At 41.9% G+C, this 20,037-nt stretch overlaps 1 protein-coding gene across 1 annotated transcript in view; it reads left to right on the top strand.

Annotated features, from left to right (window-relative positions):
• Nucleotides 1-20,037, top strand: part of CPAMD8 (C3 and PZP like alpha-2-macroglobulin domain containing 8) — a 265,715-nt gene that overhangs the window by 59,217 nt on the left and 186,461 nt on the right. Inside the window, exons 8-14 of the mRNA XM_073656527.1 lie at nucleotides 11,458-11,571; nucleotides 12,528-12,612; nucleotides 12,837-12,945; nucleotides 14,888-15,115; nucleotides 16,000-16,170; nucleotides 16,288-16,416; nucleotides 18,621-18,813. Coding sequence (XP_073512628.1) covers nucleotides 11,458-11,571; nucleotides 12,528-12,612; nucleotides 12,837-12,945; nucleotides 14,888-15,115; nucleotides 16,000-16,170; nucleotides 16,288-16,416; nucleotides 18,621-18,813 — 1,029 coding nt within the window. The remainder of the gene's footprint in view (nucleotides 1-11,457; nucleotides 11,572-12,527; nucleotides 12,613-12,836; nucleotides 12,946-14,887; nucleotides 15,116-15,999; nucleotides 16,171-16,287; nucleotides 16,417-18,620; nucleotides 18,814-20,037) is intronic.

The raw sequence follows: 20,037 nt of genomic DNA, 5'->3' as shown, positions 1-20,037 counted from the left end.
CCAGCCAGATACAACTAGGCAGCTGGGGGCTGGAATCCGCAGCGCAGGGAGACCCAAGCTTTCTGGGCCACCCCCGCTGCAAATTGCAGTCCGCAGCCGCCCCGGAAAATGGCGCGTTCATTGAAGCGCCATCTTCTGGCGCTGTACCCAACTCATCCAGGGCCCTGGTGCGGTGGCTCACTGGGTAATAAAGGGGTTAAGGCCAGCTTGGTATTATCAGCTGGCCCTAAGCCCAAAATTCATGGGGTCACGCCAATATTAGACATGACCACCATGAATTTCTAGTAAAGTATTTAAAAAAACACAACACCCAGAAAAAAGTCCTTTAATTGAAATAAACACACAATTCTTTATTGTTCTAAATTAAACCATACTTACCATCACGCCCATTCCAGCTGAAGCCAACGATCTCCTGCAATAAAAGTAAAATAATAAAGCAACATCATCCTTACCTTTCCATGGCTCCCACGACAGCTTCAGCTCTGCTACATCGAGATGACAGGCTGGACCGCAGCAGAACGCTGCCATCCATCCTGTCATCCCGCAGACACTGAGAAGCACAGGCATGCTTCCACTCCTCAGTGTCTGGCTGTGACGGCATAAAGATGAGCCGAGGTCATGTCCAATGAACTCAGCTCACCTCATGTACGTCACTGACAGCGTGGGAAAATTCTCCTGCACTCAGCACTTCAGCGTGAGAATTTTCCCACACTGTCAGTGACGTGCATGAGGTGAGCTGAGTTCATTGGACATGACCTCACCTCATGTATGTCACTGACAGCGTGGGAGAATTCTCACGCTGAAGCGCTGAGTGCAGGAGAACTTTCCCACGCTGTCAGTGACGTGCATGAGGTGAGCTGAGTTCATTGGACATGAACTCGGCTCATCTGGATGACGTCACAGAGAGACACTGAGGAGCGCAAGCATGCCTGCCTTCTCAGTGTCTGCGGGATGACAGGCTGGATGGCAGCTTTCTGCTGCGGTCCATCCTGTCATCTCGATGTAGCAGAGCTGGAGCTGTCCTGGGAACCATCGAAAGGTAAGGATGAGGTTGCTTTATTATTTTTCTTTTATTGCAGGAGATCGTTGGCTTCAGCTGGAATGGGCGTGATGGTAAGTATGGTTTAATTTAGAACAATAAAGAATTGTGTCTTTATTTCAATTAAAGGACTTTACTCTGGGTGTTTGTGTTTTCTTTTAACTTTGACTATGGGGTTAGTAATGGGGGTGTCTTATAGACGCCTCTCCATTACTAACCTGGGCTTGATGTCAGCTGGCATTATAAGCTGACATCAACCCCAACCCTATTACCCCCTGCCACCGCACCAGGGCAGCGTGGAAGAGCGAGGCTAAGTGCCAGAATTGGCGCATCCTATGGATGCGCCATTTCTGGGGCGGCTGACGGCTGGTGTTTCTAGCCTGGGAGGGGGCCAATATTCATGGCACCCTTCCTGGGCTATTAATATCAGCCCCCAGCTGTCTGCCTAGCCTGTGCTAGCTATTAAATTAGGGGGGACCCCACGTTATTTTTTTGGGGGGGTTCCCCCATTTTAATAGCTAGTAAAGGCTAGGTATTCAGCTGGGGGCTGATATTAGTAGCCTGGGAAGCTCCGTGGGTATTACCCCCTTCCCAGGCTTCAAACATTTGCCCCAGCTGTCTGCTTAACCTCCGCTAGAGCCTAAAATTAAGGGGAACCCCACGCCAATTTTTTTTTTAAATAAATCCTTTATTTTAACACTAAATGACAAGTACAGTAATCAACACTGTCACTGTACTTCATATATATGTGACTGACATGTTTCTATCTATCTAATCTATGTGTGATTCTCTATTCTTTCTGTTCTAAATTGTCGGGTACAGATGCTGAATTGCCGGCCGGCTTTCTTAAAGAGACGGTGCACGAAAACACTAATATTTTTTTTAATAAATCCTTTACACTAAATGACAAGTACAGTAAGCAACACTGTCACTGTACTTCATATATATGTGACTGACATGTTTCTATCTATCTAATCTATGTGTGATGCTCTATCTTTCTGTTCTAAATTGTCGGGTACAGATGCTGAATTGCCGGCCGGCTTTTTTAAAGAGACGGTGCACGAAAACACTAATATTTTTTTTAATAAATCCTTTACACTAAATGACAAGTACAGTAACCAACACTATCACTGTACTTCATATATATGTGACTGACATGTTTCTATCTATCTAATCTATGTGTGATGCTCTATTCTTTCTGTTGTAAATTGTCGGGTACCGGTGTATGCCGCTGATGAATTGCCGGCTTTTCATGTCATTCTACATTATTCTTAGTTGTTTTACTTCATGTAGAATTAACCTACAAGGAAAGAAAGGGTTTATTTTCATTCCGATATTTGTGTCCCATTGACTTGCATTGGTTTCCGGTATCGGAATCGGCGATATCCGATACTTTTTGGGTATCGGCCCGATCCAATCCGATACGATATTTCCTGATATCGGAAGGTATCGCTCAACACTATTTATAACTTGATCTATACAACAGGATAGCTTCACATGTTGTCACGCAGGGTGTGGGAAAGACTTAGTGCAACACAGAGGGAAGAGGGAAAGGAAGGAGTGGAGACCTCCTAGTCCGGTCTAGTGTTACCCTGTCTCAACTACCGTCCCTATATTGGCTCTTCACCAATTGCCGCACACGTGCCTCGCCCTGTCTTTCCCTGGCGTATGGCTAAGGCTAGGGACGGGAGGAGATGAGTGTGACGCCCTGCAGCTGCAGGCTGTCACAGAACTCCTTGGTGTTGCACAGATGGGATTCTCCCCAGTGGCCTCAATACATGCAGACATCTCCACCCAAGTCCACTAGATGGAGCCCTGTCAGGTATATATATATTGGGGGGTGGAGTTCAGGAAGTCAGTCAGTGAGTGTGACACGATGCTGCAGCACCAGAAAAGCTGAAGTCTGTGTGGCTGAAAGCCAGGCTAGGCCCAAGCTGCGGGCTAGTCTGGCCAGTGAGAGCCTAGAGTGGGCTAGAAGGCAAGGAGAAGAGAAGAGCCATGAGGGACAGAGGAACCACAGAGGGTTCGTCCCCTGTTGCAAGCCGGGCACCGGGCCCGAGCCTATTGGGATCTCTATGCCCAGTAGGGAATCCGGCATACTGAGGAGGATTTCATATCCCTCAGTCCACCCGTGAATAGCGCACACACAGAGGACTAGGTACCACGAAGGCCCCAGCGTCCAGGTATCGTGGTAACCAGTGGGAAAGCCCTCGTCGCCAAGCAAGACGGGTGAGAGAAACATCAAGGGAGCTAGACCCTGTTCCAGGCAGGTCAGAAGCTCCAGGTAGAGAGACAGGAAGATACAGAAAGGAGGCCTTATACCCACTCACTGGGGAGCAAGACCAGAAGTGCACACCACCTACAAGTACCCCAGACCGTACCTGACTACCATCTGCAGTAAAGGTACTGAAACTAGCCCCGGTGTGTGTGTTTGTTCTTCCTCTGACCCGGCTGGGTCCCATCTTCCCTGCACCACCATCCATTACACCCCACGCTGCCCTGGAGCTAGCTCTACCTGTGGAGAGCCACACCATCCCTGCTGCTGTAGCACCAGCTCCAGAGGACTGCTCCGCAGCGGCGGCCCCCTTTGGCCGCAATCCACAGGTGGCGTCACGAACACTTTAAATCCATTATAACAATCCCCCCTTTTACTGACCGCCTGGGTCATGGACCGGGCCAGCTACCGTGATATTTCCCCCAGCAACCGGAGGCCCGGCTGCCGAGTACCCCACGGCCCAGGGGGCGCGTCATGAGCACTAGTCGATCTCCACTAAACTCTATAGACAACAAGGGTAGACTAACAGGGGGAAATTGCTTAGCTTTAGACTACTCCAGACAAATGCGCACACGGCCTCAAGCTCCAGAGAGACGAAGTACTGCTCTTGCTAAAGCCTCACAAGTAGTAATGAATATCGCCGGCACCTCCCTCTCAGACTCACCAGGTATATATACACCCAGGCCAGGGAGCTAATTAGCCAGAGGGAGGTAGCCGCTGGGTCCTAGAGACAGCCATCCTCTAAGAAGATGTCTGTAATGCCAAACGTAGAGATCTCCCTCAACCAACTGCAGGACGACTGTCTGTCACCTCTGACACACCCTTGACACATGTACTGTAAAAGTGATGTTCACTACCTTTAAAATTAAATTTCCTATATTTTTCATAAAACCTACAAAAGACAAAAGACAAAAATATATCTCATACCCTACCATCATTATATATAAATGTAAAGCAAAGTTGCATAATAAATATAGGGTACTTAGTGAACTATTTTTGATCAAAAAAAGTATACAAGCCGTCCCACCAGCGGCAAGGTGACCCTAAATTGGGACGGTACCTATACTGCCTATATTAAAAACCTTACTGTATATCAAAGTTGAAGTAATGCATATAAAAGGGTAGACAAATAGGACCGGGTCCCAACTCCAGACCACCCAGGCCCGTGGTAAGCTACATATATACCAGTCAGCTCAACAAAGGGGATGCCACACCCTTAAATTGCACAGAATGCAAACAAGACAAAAAACCAGGCAATGTGAACTGAGATCTAAGATGGTAGACATGCAAGAAATAGAAGCATGTTCACACTAGCAAAAAAGAAACAAAACCTACAAAAGACAAAAGACAAAAATATATCTCATACCCTACCATCATTATATATAAATGTAAAGCAAAGTTGCATAATAAATATAGGGTACTTAGTGAACTATTTTTGATCAAAAAAAGTATACAAGCCGTCCCACCAGCGGCAAGGTGACCCTAAATTGGGACGGTACCTATACTGCCTATATTAAAAACCTTACTGTATATCAAAGTTGAAGTAATGCATATAAAAGGGTAGACAAATAGGACCGGGTCCCAACTCCAGACCACCCAGGCCCGTGGTAAGCTACATATATACCAGTCAGCTCAACAAAGGGGATGCCACACCCTTAAATTGCACAGAATGCAAACAAGACAAAAAACCAGGCAATGTGAACTGAGATCTAAGATGGTAGACATGCAAGAAATAGAAGCATGTTCACACTAGCAAAAAAGAAACAAAACCTACAAAAGACAAAAGACAAAAATATATCTCATACCCTACCATCATTATATATAAATGTAAAGCAAAGTTGCATAATAAATATAGGGTACTTAGTGAACTATTTTTGATCAAAAAAAGTATACAAGCCGTCCCACCAGCGGCAAGGTGACCCTAAATTGGGACGGTACCTATACTGCCTATATTAAAAACCTTACTGTATATCAAAGTTGAAGTAATGCATATAAAAGGGTAGACAAATAGGACCGGGTCCCAACTCCAGACCACCCAGGCCCGTGGTAAGCTACATATATACCAGTCAGCTCAACAAAGGGGATGCCACACCCTTAAATTTCACAGAATGCAAACAAAACAAAAAACCAGGCAATGTGAACTGAGGTCTAAGATGGTAGACATGCAAGAAATAGAAGCATGTTCACACTAGCAAAAAAGAAACAAAACCTACAAAAGACAAAAGACAAAAATATATCTCATACCCTACCATCATTATATATAAATGTAAAGCAAAGTTGCATAATAAATATAGGGTACTTAGTGAACTATTTTTGATCAAAAAAAGTATACAAGCCGTCCCACCAGCGGCAAGGTGACCCTAAATTGGGACGGTACCTATACTGCCTATATTAAAAACCTTACTGTATATCAAAGTTGAAGTAATGCATATAAAAGGGTAGACAAATAGGACCGGGTCCCAACTCCAGACCACCCAGGCCCGTGGTAAGCTACATATATACCAGTCAGCTCAACAAAGGGGATGCCACACCCTTAAATTGCACAGAATGCAAACAAGACAAAAAACCAGGCAATGTGAACTGAGGTCTAAGATGGTAGACATGCAAGAAATAGAAGCATGTTCACACTAGCAAAAAAGAAACAAAACCTACAAAAGACAAAAGACAAAAATATATCTCATACCCTACCATCATTATATATAAATGTAAAGCAAAGTTGCATAATAAATATAGGGTACTTAGTGAACTATTTTTGATCAAAAAAAGTATACAAGCCGTCCCACCAGCGGCAAGGTGACCCTAAATTGGGACGGTACCTATACTGCCTATATTAAAAACCTTACTGTATATCAAAGTTGAAGTAATGCATATAAAAGGGTAGATAAATAGGACCGGGTCCCAACTCCAGACCACCCAGGCCCGTGGTAAGCTACATATATACCAGTCAGCTCAACAAAGGGGATGCCACACCCTTAAATTGCACAGAATGCAAACAAGACAAAAAACCAGGCAATGTGAACTGAGGTCTAAGATGGTAGACATGCAAGAAATAGAAGCATGTTCACACTAGCAAAAAAGAAACAAAACCTACAAAAGACAAAAGACAAAAATATATCTCATACCCTACCATCATTATATATAAATGTAAAGCAAAGTTGCATAATAAATATAGGGTACTTAGTGAACTATTTTTGATCAAAAAAAGTATACAAGCCGTCCCACCAGCGGCAAGGTGACCCTAAATTGGGACGGTACCTATACTGCCTATATTAAAAACCTTACTGTATATCAAAGTTGAAGTAATGCATATAAAAGGGTAGACAAATAGGACCGGGTCCCAACTCCAGACCACCCAGGCCCGTGGTAAGCTACATATATACCAGTCAGCTCAACAAAGGGGATGCCACACCCTTAAATTGCACAGAATGCAAACAAGACAAAAAACCAGGCAATGTGAACTGAGGTCTAAGATGGTAGACATGCAAGAAATAGAAGCATGTTCACACTAGCAAAAAAGAAACAAAACCTACAAAAGACAAAAGACAAAAATATATCTCATACCCTACCATCATTATATATAAATGTAAAGCAAAGTTGCATAATAAATATAGGGTACTTAGTGAACTATTTTTGATCAAAAAAAGTATACAAGCCGTCCCACCAGCGGCAAGGTGACCCTAAATTGGGACGGTACCTATACTGCCTATATTAAAAACCTTACTGTATATCAAAGTTGAAGTAATGCATATAAAAGGGTAGACAAATAGGACCGGGTCCCAACTCCAGACCACCCAGGCCCGTGGTAAGCTACATATATACCAGTCAGCTCAACAAAGGGGATGCCACACCCTTAAATTGCACAGAATGCAAACAAGACAAAAAACCAGGCAATGTGAACTGAGGTCTAAGATGGTAGACATGCAAGAAATAGAAGCATGTTCACACTAGCAAAAAAGAAACAAAACCTACAAAAGACAAAAGACAAAAATATATCTCATACCCTACCATCATTATATATAAATGTAAAGCAAAGTTGCATAATAAATATAGGGTACTTAGTGAACTATTTTTGATCAAAAAAAGTATACAAGCCGTCCCACCAGCGGCAAGGTGACCCTATATTTTTCATAGTAGAGCATGTTGGTAAAATATGAAAGCTAATTACAATCAACTCACTCTCATTCACCTCATTTTTCAAATATTATCTGTCTGTCTATCTATCTATCTACAGTGGGTAAAATAAGTATTAGATACACTGCCGATTTTGCAAGTTTTCCCACCTAGAAAGAATGGAGAGATCTGTAATTTTTATCGTAGGTACACTTCAACTGTGAGAGACAGACTCTTAAAAAAAAATCCAGAAAATCACATGGTATAATTTTTTACACAATTAAATTGCATTTTATTGCATGAAATAAGTATTTGATCACCTATCAACCAGCAAGAATTCTGGCTCTCACAGATCTGTTGGTTTTTCTTTAAGAAGCCCCCCTACTTTGCACTCATTACCTGTATTAAAGGGAATCTGACACCCCTGGCACTTATCTGACCTCTAATATGGGCATAGATGTGACGTAAATGTATTTCTACTTGTATGCCTCATATTAGAGGTCTTGTTGCTGTGAAATGTCCTTTTATTCAATCAAGTTTCTGATGCTTGCAAGCCCTGGGCCCAGAAGAAATCCTCGCCTCCTGTGTTAATTATAATGTTTCCCTCCTCCCCTGCATGTCACAGTGCCTGGATTTGGCTGCTGCAACTGCACATCACATGGTACTGTGACGTGCAAGGGAGGGGGGAAACATTATAATTACCACAGGGGGCGGGGATTTCTTCAGGGCCCCGGGACTGGAACACATCAGAAAATTGAATGAATAAAAAGACCTCTAATATGAGGCATACAGGTATGTAGATTTACATACCTATCACTTGTATGCCCATATTAGAGGGGCATCTGGGGCTCCATGCAAAATTTTGCCTCATGGGGTAAGAATGATTATGAAAAAGGTCAGGAATCAGCCCAGTACAAGGGAGCGCCTGGTCATTGACCTGAAGAAAGCTTGGACCACAGTCTCAAACATTATTGTTAGTAACACACTACGCCGTCATGGATTAAAATCCTGCAGAGCACACAAGGTCGCCCTGCTCACGCCAGCATATGTCCAGGCCCGTTTGAAGTTCACCAATGACCATCTGGATGATCCAGAGAAGGCATGGGAGGAGGTCATGTGGTCAGATGAGACCAAAATAGAACTTTTTGGTATCAACTCCACTCACCTTGTTTGGGAGAAGAAGGATGAGTACATTCCCAAGAACACCGTCCCAACCGTCAGTCATTCTTTTGGGGGTGCTTTTCTGCAAAGGGGACAGGAAGACTGCACCATATTGGAGGGAGGATGAGTGGGTCATGTATTGTGAGATTTTGGCCAAAAACCTCCTTCCCTCAGTAAGAGCATTGAAGGTGGGTCGTGGCTGGGTCTTCCAGCATCACAATGACCCGAAACACACAGCCAGGGCAACTAAGGAGTGGCTCCTTAAGAAGAATTTCAAGGTCCTGGAGTGGCCTAGTCAGTCTCCAGACCTCAACCCAAAAGAAAATCTTTGGAGGGAGCTGAAAATCAATGATGCCCAGCGACAGCCTTGAAACCTGAAAGATCTGGAGAAGATCTGTATTTAGGAGTGGGCCAAAATCCCTGCTGCAGTGTGTGCAAACTTGGTCACGAACTACAGGAAACGTCTGACCTCTGTAATTACAAACAAAGGTTTCTGTACCGAATATTAAGTTCTGTTTTTCTGTTGTATCAAATACTTATTTCATGCAGTAAAATGCAAATTAATTATGTAAAAATCATACAATGTAATTTTCTGGATTTTTTTTTTTAGATTCTGTCTCTCACAGTTGAATTGTACCTACAATAAAGATTACAGACCACTCCATTCTTAGCAGGAGGGAAAACTTGCAAAATTGTCAGTGTATCAAATACTTATTTTCCCCACCGTATCTATGAGTAAAAATGTCAGAACAGCACCAAACTGCAAAAATAGGTGCAAGGACTCCCAAACAACTATCCCTTTGTCATATATACACACGTGGTCAAAATTGTTGGTACCCCTCGTTGGGCTATAATCATCAACATTAACAGAAATAAACACTTGAAGTAGATCACTCTGTTTGTAATTGTGGCGCCCCTGAAGGTTCAGTGGCCACCAAGGTACTGCATCTCACCCACAGGTGTGGCATCTCACTCTCAGGTAAGGATGGAGTACTGCCCGGGACCCACCCACTTGCATCCATTACACTCCACTTCAGAGGGCAGGGCGAGATTGCTCTTAAGGGAGAGCACAGTCCCTGGTCCCTAGCTGGAGGGCGGAACCATGTAGTGGATGTGGGTGGAGGAAGAAGACAAGGGAGAACTTCAGGAGTAGTATAAAAAGGGAAGCCATCTTGGGAGTAGCAGACAGTCAGAGGAGGACAGTGAAAGGAGCAGGAGCTCTGCAGGAGCTCTGCTCGGGAGGAGCGGGGCTGAGTGAGAGCGGCCCAGGAGGTCAGACTGAAAAGAAGAGAGAAGCAGGGAGGAAGGCTCCAGAAAGAAAGAGGGGATCCTAGGGGTACAGGAAGTGCAGGAGGCCACCCGTACGCCCGAATCTACCAGGACGTGGAGGGATCAGGCCGCAAAGGGGACTGGCCCCAAACTAGTGGGAATTACAACATTCAGCTAGAAACCGGAGGATTCTACATTTTCAGGGTGTAGTTGCCCACAGCCGCAATTAATCGCCAAAAAGGTAGCTGCACTGGATTCAAGGGACTGCAGGTTGCCCACCAGGATCTGAGGTTACCTGCTTGGGACATTGGTTACGAGACGCAGGGCAGGAGGGTGAGAGCCAGCGCAGGAAGACGACCGAGAAAGGCACACAGAAAGGGGTCCCGTTAAGTACTCCTGAAATACCTGAGGGATTGCTGAACCCCTGTCTCGGTGAATGCAGAACGCCGCGGGTGGTAATAATTTGGCCGTTGTAACCAGGAGCAATGTGATAATCGTGAGTAAACCTTGAAGACTGCACCCCACTGAATCTGTGAATTATTGCTGCGCCATCACCAGCCCTGCACTACACTGCACAGTAACATCTACCTCATTAACCATCACAACACCGCTCTGGAGCCTAGCGCTACCTGTGGAGAGCTGAACCAACTCTGCTGCATTACCAACAGCTCCAGAGGATCTGCACCGCAGCGGCGGCTCCATATAGCTGTGTACCACAGGTGGCGTCACGAACATTAAACATAAAAACTATAATCCCTTTCTATAAAGTAGTGTTAGCAAAATAGCAGGGAAAAGGGAGAGGGAAAAAAATATCAGCTCACCCGTTAGTAGACAGCTAGAGACTCTGTGTTGGAGGTGATCCGACAGCGGAATAGCCTTGGTTCCAGGCAATCACTTGGAATATAGAGCAAGGAAAAAGAGAGCACCAGGTATCCAGCGGATCTTCATTAAAATATAGCTTTTATTGAAAACATATAAAAGCAGCCATGTCACAAGGACAAAACACGAGATACTAATCCACAGAGCATGGTCGTCCCAACGCGTTTCAGCTAGGTGTTAGCCTTAATCATGGGATAAATTCACTGTGAGGCATAGTAGTATATATAACTGAACATACAAAGGTAACTCCACCTAGGCACAGGTGGTAAATAACTAATTAGTGAATAGGAGTAAATTTAAAAGTGACATGCTCATATAACAGAATACATATTAAAAGTAACGATATTATACTATCACAGCAAAAAACAAATCTAAGAAAAGTGTATATATAAATCATGAAACAAACAAATAACAAAGGAGAGAATATGAGAGCGATATCCTGTGAAGAAAAAAAAAAAAAAAACGCCCTGGGTCACGGACCGGGTCACCGCCACTGTGACATCTCTCCTAGCAATGACCGGCCCGGCTACCAAGTTCCCCATGGCCCTGGGGGCATGTCATAATGACTCTATATAATATATGAGTTTCACTTTTTGCATTGAAGAACCGAAATAAATTAACTCTTTGATGATATTCTAATTTAGTGAGAAGCACCTGTACATATATACGATGGGAAAGCATTTGCAAAATGGTTACTGTCTTTATTTGCCTCTTCATTTGACAGGTATTATCAATATGAGTTTTCCTCTATCTGATCAGCCTGTGTTTGGAGAATGGCTAATTTTTGCAGAGACTCAAGGCCATGTGTTTAACAAATCATTTTCAGTCCAGAAGTATGGTGAGTTATGAAATCTAATGCCAGTTTATTACTAATAGCAATCATTGACAGTGCACATTTGGATTAGTATTAGCCTTCCAGCACATCATGGGGGTCTTAAATGCTTTCCACTGACTGAGCATTACCTTCAAGGGAATCTGTCAGCAGGTTTTTGCTATGTAATCGGAGAGCAGCATTATGTAGGGGCAGAGATCCTGATTCCAGCAATGTATCACTTACTGGCCTTCTTGCTGCAATTTTTTATTTTTTTTTATTTTTTCGCTACAGATCTAGGAGTTATCTGAATGCTGAGCTCTGTGTAACTCCGCTCACACTCCTGTGAGCTTTCTGTGTACACTGTGCATAGGCAGAAAGCTGCTAATAGGTGTTGGGCGTGGGGTTATAGAGAGCAGGAGGACAAAATGGCACAAGTCAACTAGTCCTCTAGTAATAATCTCCTGCTGATAAACTTATTTTATTGAAAGTATAGCAAGCAACCCAGTATGTGACACATTGCTGAAATTAGCATCTCTACCCTTACATCATGCTGCTCTCCGATTACATAGAAAAAACCTACTGACATATTCCCTTTAACTGTGGCTGGGATAAGTGAGGCTTGCTCACACAAAGGTTTTGTGGTCTAATAAAATCGCAAAACAAATCTTCTGAGATCTCTTCTAGTTTTGGCCAAGGTATAAATGAAGGAAACATAGACCACAAATGTGGCTATATAAAAAAAGCCCATATGCTGGTACACAGTAAAGAAAATAAAAGACCACAAATCAGACAGTGATGTGTTCGTTTTCTAAAATTTTAACATACTATTGTTTTCATGTAATATAAAAAAAATTAAAAGGATGGTGAAAGCTTTCACAATGCTACGTCTCTAAATATCCTTGCATTAATTGTTTAAAAACAGTAATAACTGTAATTACATTTGTCTATATGGATTCTACTTCTTTAATCTATGTTTTCAGTGCTTCCAAAGTTTGAGCTGGTTCTAAGTCCTCCCTCCTTTATTCGAGATATAACTGTTTGTGAAAAAGGAAAAGTCCTTGCCAGGTATAGTAAGTGACTTTGTAGTCAAATTTCTAAAAAAAAATCCTTTTTATACTTTTTTTTTTTTTTCATGTTACAGGTTGTCTCCAACTGCATCCTTAAATGTAGTTATATCCGTGACAAAAATCTCTATTGCAACAATTGGGCCTGAACGTGTCTATGTCAGAGTTTATGTTGTTTTGTAATCCAGATGATATTTATTCACATTAATTAATCTTATATTCTAGATATACATTTGGGAAGCCTGTGAATGGATTACTAACAATCAATATGACTGTGACGGGTGTTGGGTACTACAGATATGAGATTGGACACCAGGTGCTTAAATCTATGGAGGTAAGAGAAGAACACACACAGCAGGCTTTGCAGGGGGAGCGAGAGGGTAATCACACATTCCTCTGCATAATCACAGAGGAGAGGGCTCCAGGGATGTAAAAGGGGGGATCAGTACAGTAATGAAGCTGTGCAACTATATGAGACCTAGTGAGGGCAGCAGCATCCTAGATACACAGACCTCACATGCAGCATGTATTACTGGGAGAGACATTCCCACATGACAAAAGTCTAATAGAAACTAGGAGCAGGTCGCAAACTGGGTATCAAGGATACTGAATATGAAAATAGTAATGGAGATTGCTGGCTTATATTAAATGCAACTTTTAACTTAAGATGACAACTAATATACAGTGTGTGAAATAAGTATTGAAAATGTCAACAATTTTCTAAGTAACTATATTTGTAATGGTTCTAATAACATGAAATTTTCACCAGATGTCGGTAACAACTCATCCAATCCACACAGACAAAAAAAATCAAAACAAAACCGTCAATATATAAGTTCATGTGTAATATTGAGAAATGACACATGGAAAAAGTATTGTACACATGAAGAAAGTGGTGCAAAAAGCCATGGAAAGTCATGAAACCTGCTGAAACCTATCAGTAATTACAAAGCAATCCTGACACTTCGTGAAAAATAATATCAGCTGGTTCACCTGATGGCCTATAAAAATTAGTCTCTTTACCAAGGTGCCACACAAGAAACATCTTATGATTGGTAAAACCAGTGAGCTGTCTCAAGACCTTTACAACCTTATTGTTGCAAAACATATTGATGGCTACAGAAGAATTTCTAAACTAGTGAAGATTCCAGTGAGCACTGTTGAAGCCATTATCCGGAAGTGGAAAGAACATTATTTTATCATAAACGGGCCATGACCAGGTGCTTCCCTCAAGATTTCAGACAGAGGAGTGAAAAGAATTATCAGAAGAGCTGTCCAAGAGCCAAGGACCACCTGTAGAGAGCTACAGAAAGACCTGCAATCAGCAGGTACAATTGTTTAAAAGAAAACTATAAGTAATGCACTCAACCTCCATGGCCGGTATTAAGGCTTACCACGCAAGACTCCATTGCTGAACAAAAAGCATGTTCAAATGTGTTTAAACGTTGCTTAAAAGCGTGTTCAAAACTTCATGTAATTGAAGGCAGGAGGAATGGATAAATGTACAGAGACATTCTTGATAAAAATCTGGTGCCATCTACCAGGATGATGAAGATCAAACTAGGGTGGATATTTCATCAAGACAATGATCCCAAACACACAGCCAAGGAAACTTTAAATCGGTTTCAGAGAAAGAAAATAAAGCTGCTAGAATGGCCCAGCCAATCACCTGACCTAAATCCAACAGAAAATTTATGGTAGGAACTAAAGCTCAGAGTTCATAGGAGCCCAAGGAACCTTCAGGATCCGAAGAGTGTTTGTGTGGAAGAATGGGCCAGGATCACACCTGAGCAATGCCTGCGACTAGTTTCGCCATGTAGGAGACATCTTGAAGCTATCATCACCAACAAAAGCTTTTGTACAAAGTATTAAATAAATTTTAAAGTAATTGTAAATTTCAGTAAGCGTGTTCAATACTTTTTCCCAGTGTCATTTCTCATTATTACACATGACTTAATTTATGGACATCTATGGCTTTGTTTCTTTGTCTGTGTGGATTGGATGGGTTGTTACCGACATCTGGTGAGAATTTCACGTCAATAGCACCTTTGGAAATATATTTACTTAGAAAATTGGTAACATGTTCATTGCTTATTTCATCCACTATATGTAAATATCTGGGTCGTCAGTGTTCAACCTTTGTGTAGAATTGTTAAAGCTGAGCTGCCAGAAATTTTCAAATGCTTACAATATTTAAAAATGTTGACCAGCTGAAATAATTGCTTTTTCTATATACATCATTGTATATGTTAACATTATATTTTCCAAAAATTCAGATTTATGGTTCAGCAACATTCGACATCTGTGCCAAGGATATGATGCCAGCTGACTTTTCAGAGCATTTCCGTGGAACAGTGAATATTTGGGCCACTGTAACTGCTGTTGATGGGAGCAAACAGGTCACTTTTGATGACACCACTCCAGTTCAGAAGCAGCTGATTGATATCAAATATACCAAAGATACACGCAAACAGTTTAAACCAGGCCTCCCTTACCAAGGAAAAGTAGGTTATGAGAATAAGACAAGGATTTCACTATTAATGTTATATTTCAATATGTAAATGCAGCATTTTAATTAAAGGGGATGTCCAGGCTTGGGACAAAAGTCTGATGTTACAATTCCTTAGTATTGCCAGTGCGGGTGGTCATGTGACCATATGTATGTGATTTGCATACTTGCACTCTCCCAATTAATTTTTATTGAGAGAAGCTGAATGCATTCTCTGCGTTCATCTTACTACTCGCTCGCACCAGCAATACTGGAGAATCGTGATTCCTTAGTATTTTCAAAGCTGTCATATAACCATATGTATGTGACTTGCATATTTGTGGTCACACTCCAACTAGTCTCATCTGGCTTCTCCCAATTCACTTCTATTGAGAGAAGCCAAATGCGTCTAGTTGGCATGTGTCCGCAAATCATATAAATATGGTCACATGACGGTATGCACTGGAAATACCAAGAAATCACGATTCCCCAGTATTGCCAGTGCGAGTGACTGGTCATGTGACTGCATGTATTTGATTTGCATACTTGCAGTCAGGTGCTGACTAGTCTCACCCAGCTTTTCTAAATATAAGTGGATTAAGAGATGCCAGATGAGACTTGTCGGCAAGTGACCGCAAGTATGCAAATCACATACATATGGCCACATGACTGCTTGCATCGGAAATACCAGGGAATTGTGACAGAATACACCCTTCACAATTCAGTAATAAGCAGTCTGCAGTCACATCGAGTCCAGTCTTTTGTCCTAAGCATGGACAACCCGTTTCGTTCTTTTTTATTTTTGCTTCAAACATCAATACATGAAAAGTTATTGCATAGCATTCTAAAACGATTCATATAAATGAATAAAAAAGAAATAAAATGCCATCTGTTTCTTAGGTTGAAGTTACATATCCTGATGGAAGTCCTGCTGATGGAGTAACTGTGCGAATCAAAGCTGAACTGACCCTGAAAGACAATGTATATACAAGTGAGCTTGTATCCCAGAATGGCTTAGTTGAGTTTCAGATACCATCTATCCCAACAGCAGCTCAGTATGTATGGCTTGAGGTGAGGATATATATTACCGCACCACTAGTTTTGGTTGGCAATACAAGCCAAACTATATATTATCTAACTGGTGTCCAATATTTCTATGCTGCTGAATCCATTTTCTCTATTTCAAAGTCAAAGGTTATAGCCATTGATGGAAAATCTACTGAAGAGCAATATTTGCCAAACTACTTGTCCATAAGTAGCTGGTATTCTCCAAGCAAGTGCCACCTTCTTATTCAGCCACCTGATAAAGCACTGCTGGTGAGTACAGGGAGTGCACTGTCATCACTCATAAAACAAGAGAAATGCTGAGGGCACTACCAAAAACCGACTACCAAACCAATAATTCAGAATGAGAAGTGTGCTACACAGTAATGATCACTGAATAACATAAAGAAACAGTGTAACCTGGGAATATTACTCCTGAGGAACCCACAATTTTAGGTGGCGATACGATTGGGGACTCCACTCCTCCATCACATTTAGTCCTTGTTCCCAGGTTCCATTGCTTCGTTCTATATATTTTTGATTCACATTGCTTCTGCAGTTACTTAGGCCTATAGCCTTGCAAAGCATGCTTGTTTCTTATGTTCCTTATGCCTTTCTTTAATTTGAGAATAGGCTTTAACCCTGTATATGCACCTTTTGGTTGCGTTTTGGCATTATTTATTATATTTGATTTGGTGACATATTCAGGACTTATCTTGCTTATACGGGCCTTATTGGTCTTTTTTCCTTAGTGCTTTAATGCCTTCAAATATATTTAACATGGCCTTATTATAGGTTTCTGTGTTGATAGATTTACCATAAATATATAGTTATCATGCACATTTATTGTGGATGATATTTTAAATTGTGGTGGACATTGGAATAGTGGTGTTAGTCCTAATAAGGAACGTGCATTATGTTTTCTGCATAAGAGTCTTTGAATTAAAACAAGACCGGAACAGTCCTGTAATGCAAAGCGCAGTAGTATATGTTAACTGAAGTTGTGTTCAGAATTATGTCAGCAAGTGCTACAGTGTCTGTGGATTATCTAATGACTCACATCTTAAAGTTTACTAGCTAAGTTGCGATGACATAGTTTTTGCAAATTCAAACCAGACCTCTATTACACCCAGATGTACAAACCTTTCTGGGACATGCCAGAATTATCATATTTCCAAACTGGGTTGTGTTTCACAGAATGACTATCAGTTAGGCTATTAATTGTTGGATGGCTGAACGTACTTGGGCATGCAAATCACAAAGATCCACTGCTGGCAGCTCCTTTTGCAAATACCAGCCAATGATGTCCCAAATGTGTTTGAAGGGAGACACAAGTCCGGAGACGCTGCAGGCCATGGTTGCATGTTTAGGTCATGCCGACTGCTCATGGTACCATAAGCAATATTTGGCCTGACATTGTCATATTGCAAAACAGCTCCTGAGACATTTTCACGTTCCCTCATGAAGGCCTCTTCATAGCGTTGCCCACATGATATCCAGCCCAATTTCAGACTATCCTTGCAACCAAGACAAAATCGTGACTCATCACTGAAGAGGATAGACCTCCATTCCAGCCTGTATTGCCATTTTGCAAAGCAACATGATAACCTTTGAGAGTGATGGTGTAAGGGTAAATGGAACACCTAATAGCAGGACTTCTGGCTTGTAGCCCAATGTCATGCAAATGCTTTCAGATGGTCTGTGTAGATGCCTTAGGCATGGTATGTGACTTAAAATTTCACTTGCAGGATAGAATCGATTACTAAGAGCTATTCTTTAAATCTGATGAGTCCAGGTGGGCAACGTCTTTTAGATGTTTTTTATGAGGTAATGTCTTACTAGTCTTACTTATGGAATTATGGTGTGGGGTGCCATAATGTATAGTGGCTGGACATCTTTTGTCTTCATTACAGGTACACTAACAGCTCGGTGTTACATTGATTTGTTTGTAAACCAGTGTAGGGCCATTTCTCCAAAGTGTCTCAGGAGCCGTTTTTCAACATGACAACACCAGGCTGCATGTTGCTTGTGTACTGTGAGCAGCTGGCATGGCCTAAACGTGCATCATTGGACGTCATTGGTTGGCAATTGCAAAGGGAGCTGCCAGCAGCGGATCTTGATGATTTGCATGCCCAAATACATTCAGCATGGCAGAACGTTCCTCAGACAACCATTAATAACCTCATTTATAGCATTCCAAAGCACGTAAGTGCTTGTATTTCTGCACATGGGGCTGATATTCGATACTGAAAAAATCGAGATGTTTTGAATATCTTGTTTCCATTTTTTCTTCATTTGCATATCATTAACATATCGATCCTGTGATTTTCATAATGCCATGACATTTCCTTCTCGGTATTGCAATTTCAATGTTGAGGAATGTATGGTCACTTTGAGTATGCTAAGGATTTTAATTGAGGTCTAAGTGCGATAAGAGTCTTGTCACTTGTTTTTTTTTTTATTTCTCTTGATGGCAGGTGGGTGAGGATGCCCTGATTTCTTTGAAGTCCACCTGTCCATGTAATTTTACATTACATTACGAGGTGGCATCTCGTGGAAACCTAGTGCTTTCAGGGAAGCAGTCTGCAAATATCACTCTGCAGAGGGCGAAGAGATCATCATCTGTTACCTTTGATAAGGATTTCAATGAAACAGCAGAGAATGAAGCAGGTGTGATTTCTTACTCAGCCAATGGCGTATCATCTGATTATTCAGTAACTATTAAACCAAAGGCCCTTGAATCTTTCCCCGTTGGTAACAATTCATTTATCTTTTGAGAATGTGGTACATTTGGTGCTAAATGAGTCATCAGATTTATGGTTATGCAACAATGGGAAGCACTTTAACATCAAACAGGCGAATGTACTATCAATCTCTATTGACAGTGATGGTCAGGTGATGTTTGCATTGACTTTTGTTAGAATATAACAGCAATGGGCAATGATAGTGTGTGCATCCAATATAGAGTTAAAGGGGTATTCTGGTGACCTACAGTATAATATTAACTTTTCTTTACTTATTCTTAGAACACATAGATTTACTATCGGCATGCCCGCTAGTGGACTTACTGTAGACTCAAATGAACATAAGCACCAAAAGCCACAGTTTATCAATGCTAAATACACAGCAACTTCAGTAGTGCACATACAGAATTATGGTGGACAGTGTTATTGGGTCTCGCAAGCATTACTGAATTACTGTAGAGACCAAGACTATATAATGAAATATTTCGGAATAAATGTTTGCTTGAGGGTTCCATACTTTTTCTTGTGGAGCCTTTAGCTTTTCTTTTTCTCCTAACATTAAATAAGTACAAAATGACTTTTGAGATTTCTGCATACAGACAAGGATCTGTGGTGCTTATGGTTAGTCAAAACTGCACCACCAACAATTCACAGTTTAAAGAGAATCTGCAGCTGATTCATACTTGCCGTCCAAACCATAGGAAACATGAATCAGAGTCCGGCACAGTTATTTCAGTCACTTAATTCTTTACACTGGCTTTCAAAAGCCAGCCAAGTGATTTTCCCTTCACTGCTCCCCTTGATCGACAGGTCTCACCCTACCTGGAAATCTAGGGGATCGGGGCAGGGTGAAGATGCCGAGGACCTGCATCTTGTCCCAGCGGTTTAGATTAAAACATACCAAAACATGCCTGTAATAACAGAGTGGGTCTCCGATTTAAGATGCCCATGGTTCAGGTAGCATTAATTAGAGTTGGGTGCCCTGTAAAAAGCGCTGCTCTACAACATCGAAATAGGTTTCTGGCTAATTGCGGTTTCAGGCTTTTTTTTTGCCCAGGAAGCAGTCATTCTCGCTGCAGCACCACAGCCCCTTCACTGCAGGAACAGCCCCCACTACAATTCCACTCTGGCACTGCAGCCCTGTTTACTG

This window comes from Phyllobates terribilis, unplaced genomic scaffold, assembly GCF_046119375.1.
Source record: "Phyllobates terribilis strain yellow unplaced genomic scaffold, ASM4611937v1 Scaffold_1__5_contigs__length_1240528914, whole genome shotgun sequence".
Taxonomy (NCBI): Eukaryota; Metazoa; Chordata; class Amphibia; order Anura; family Dendrobatidae; genus Phyllobates; species Phyllobates terribilis.
This window is presented reverse-complemented; position numbering and strand designations above follow the sequence as displayed.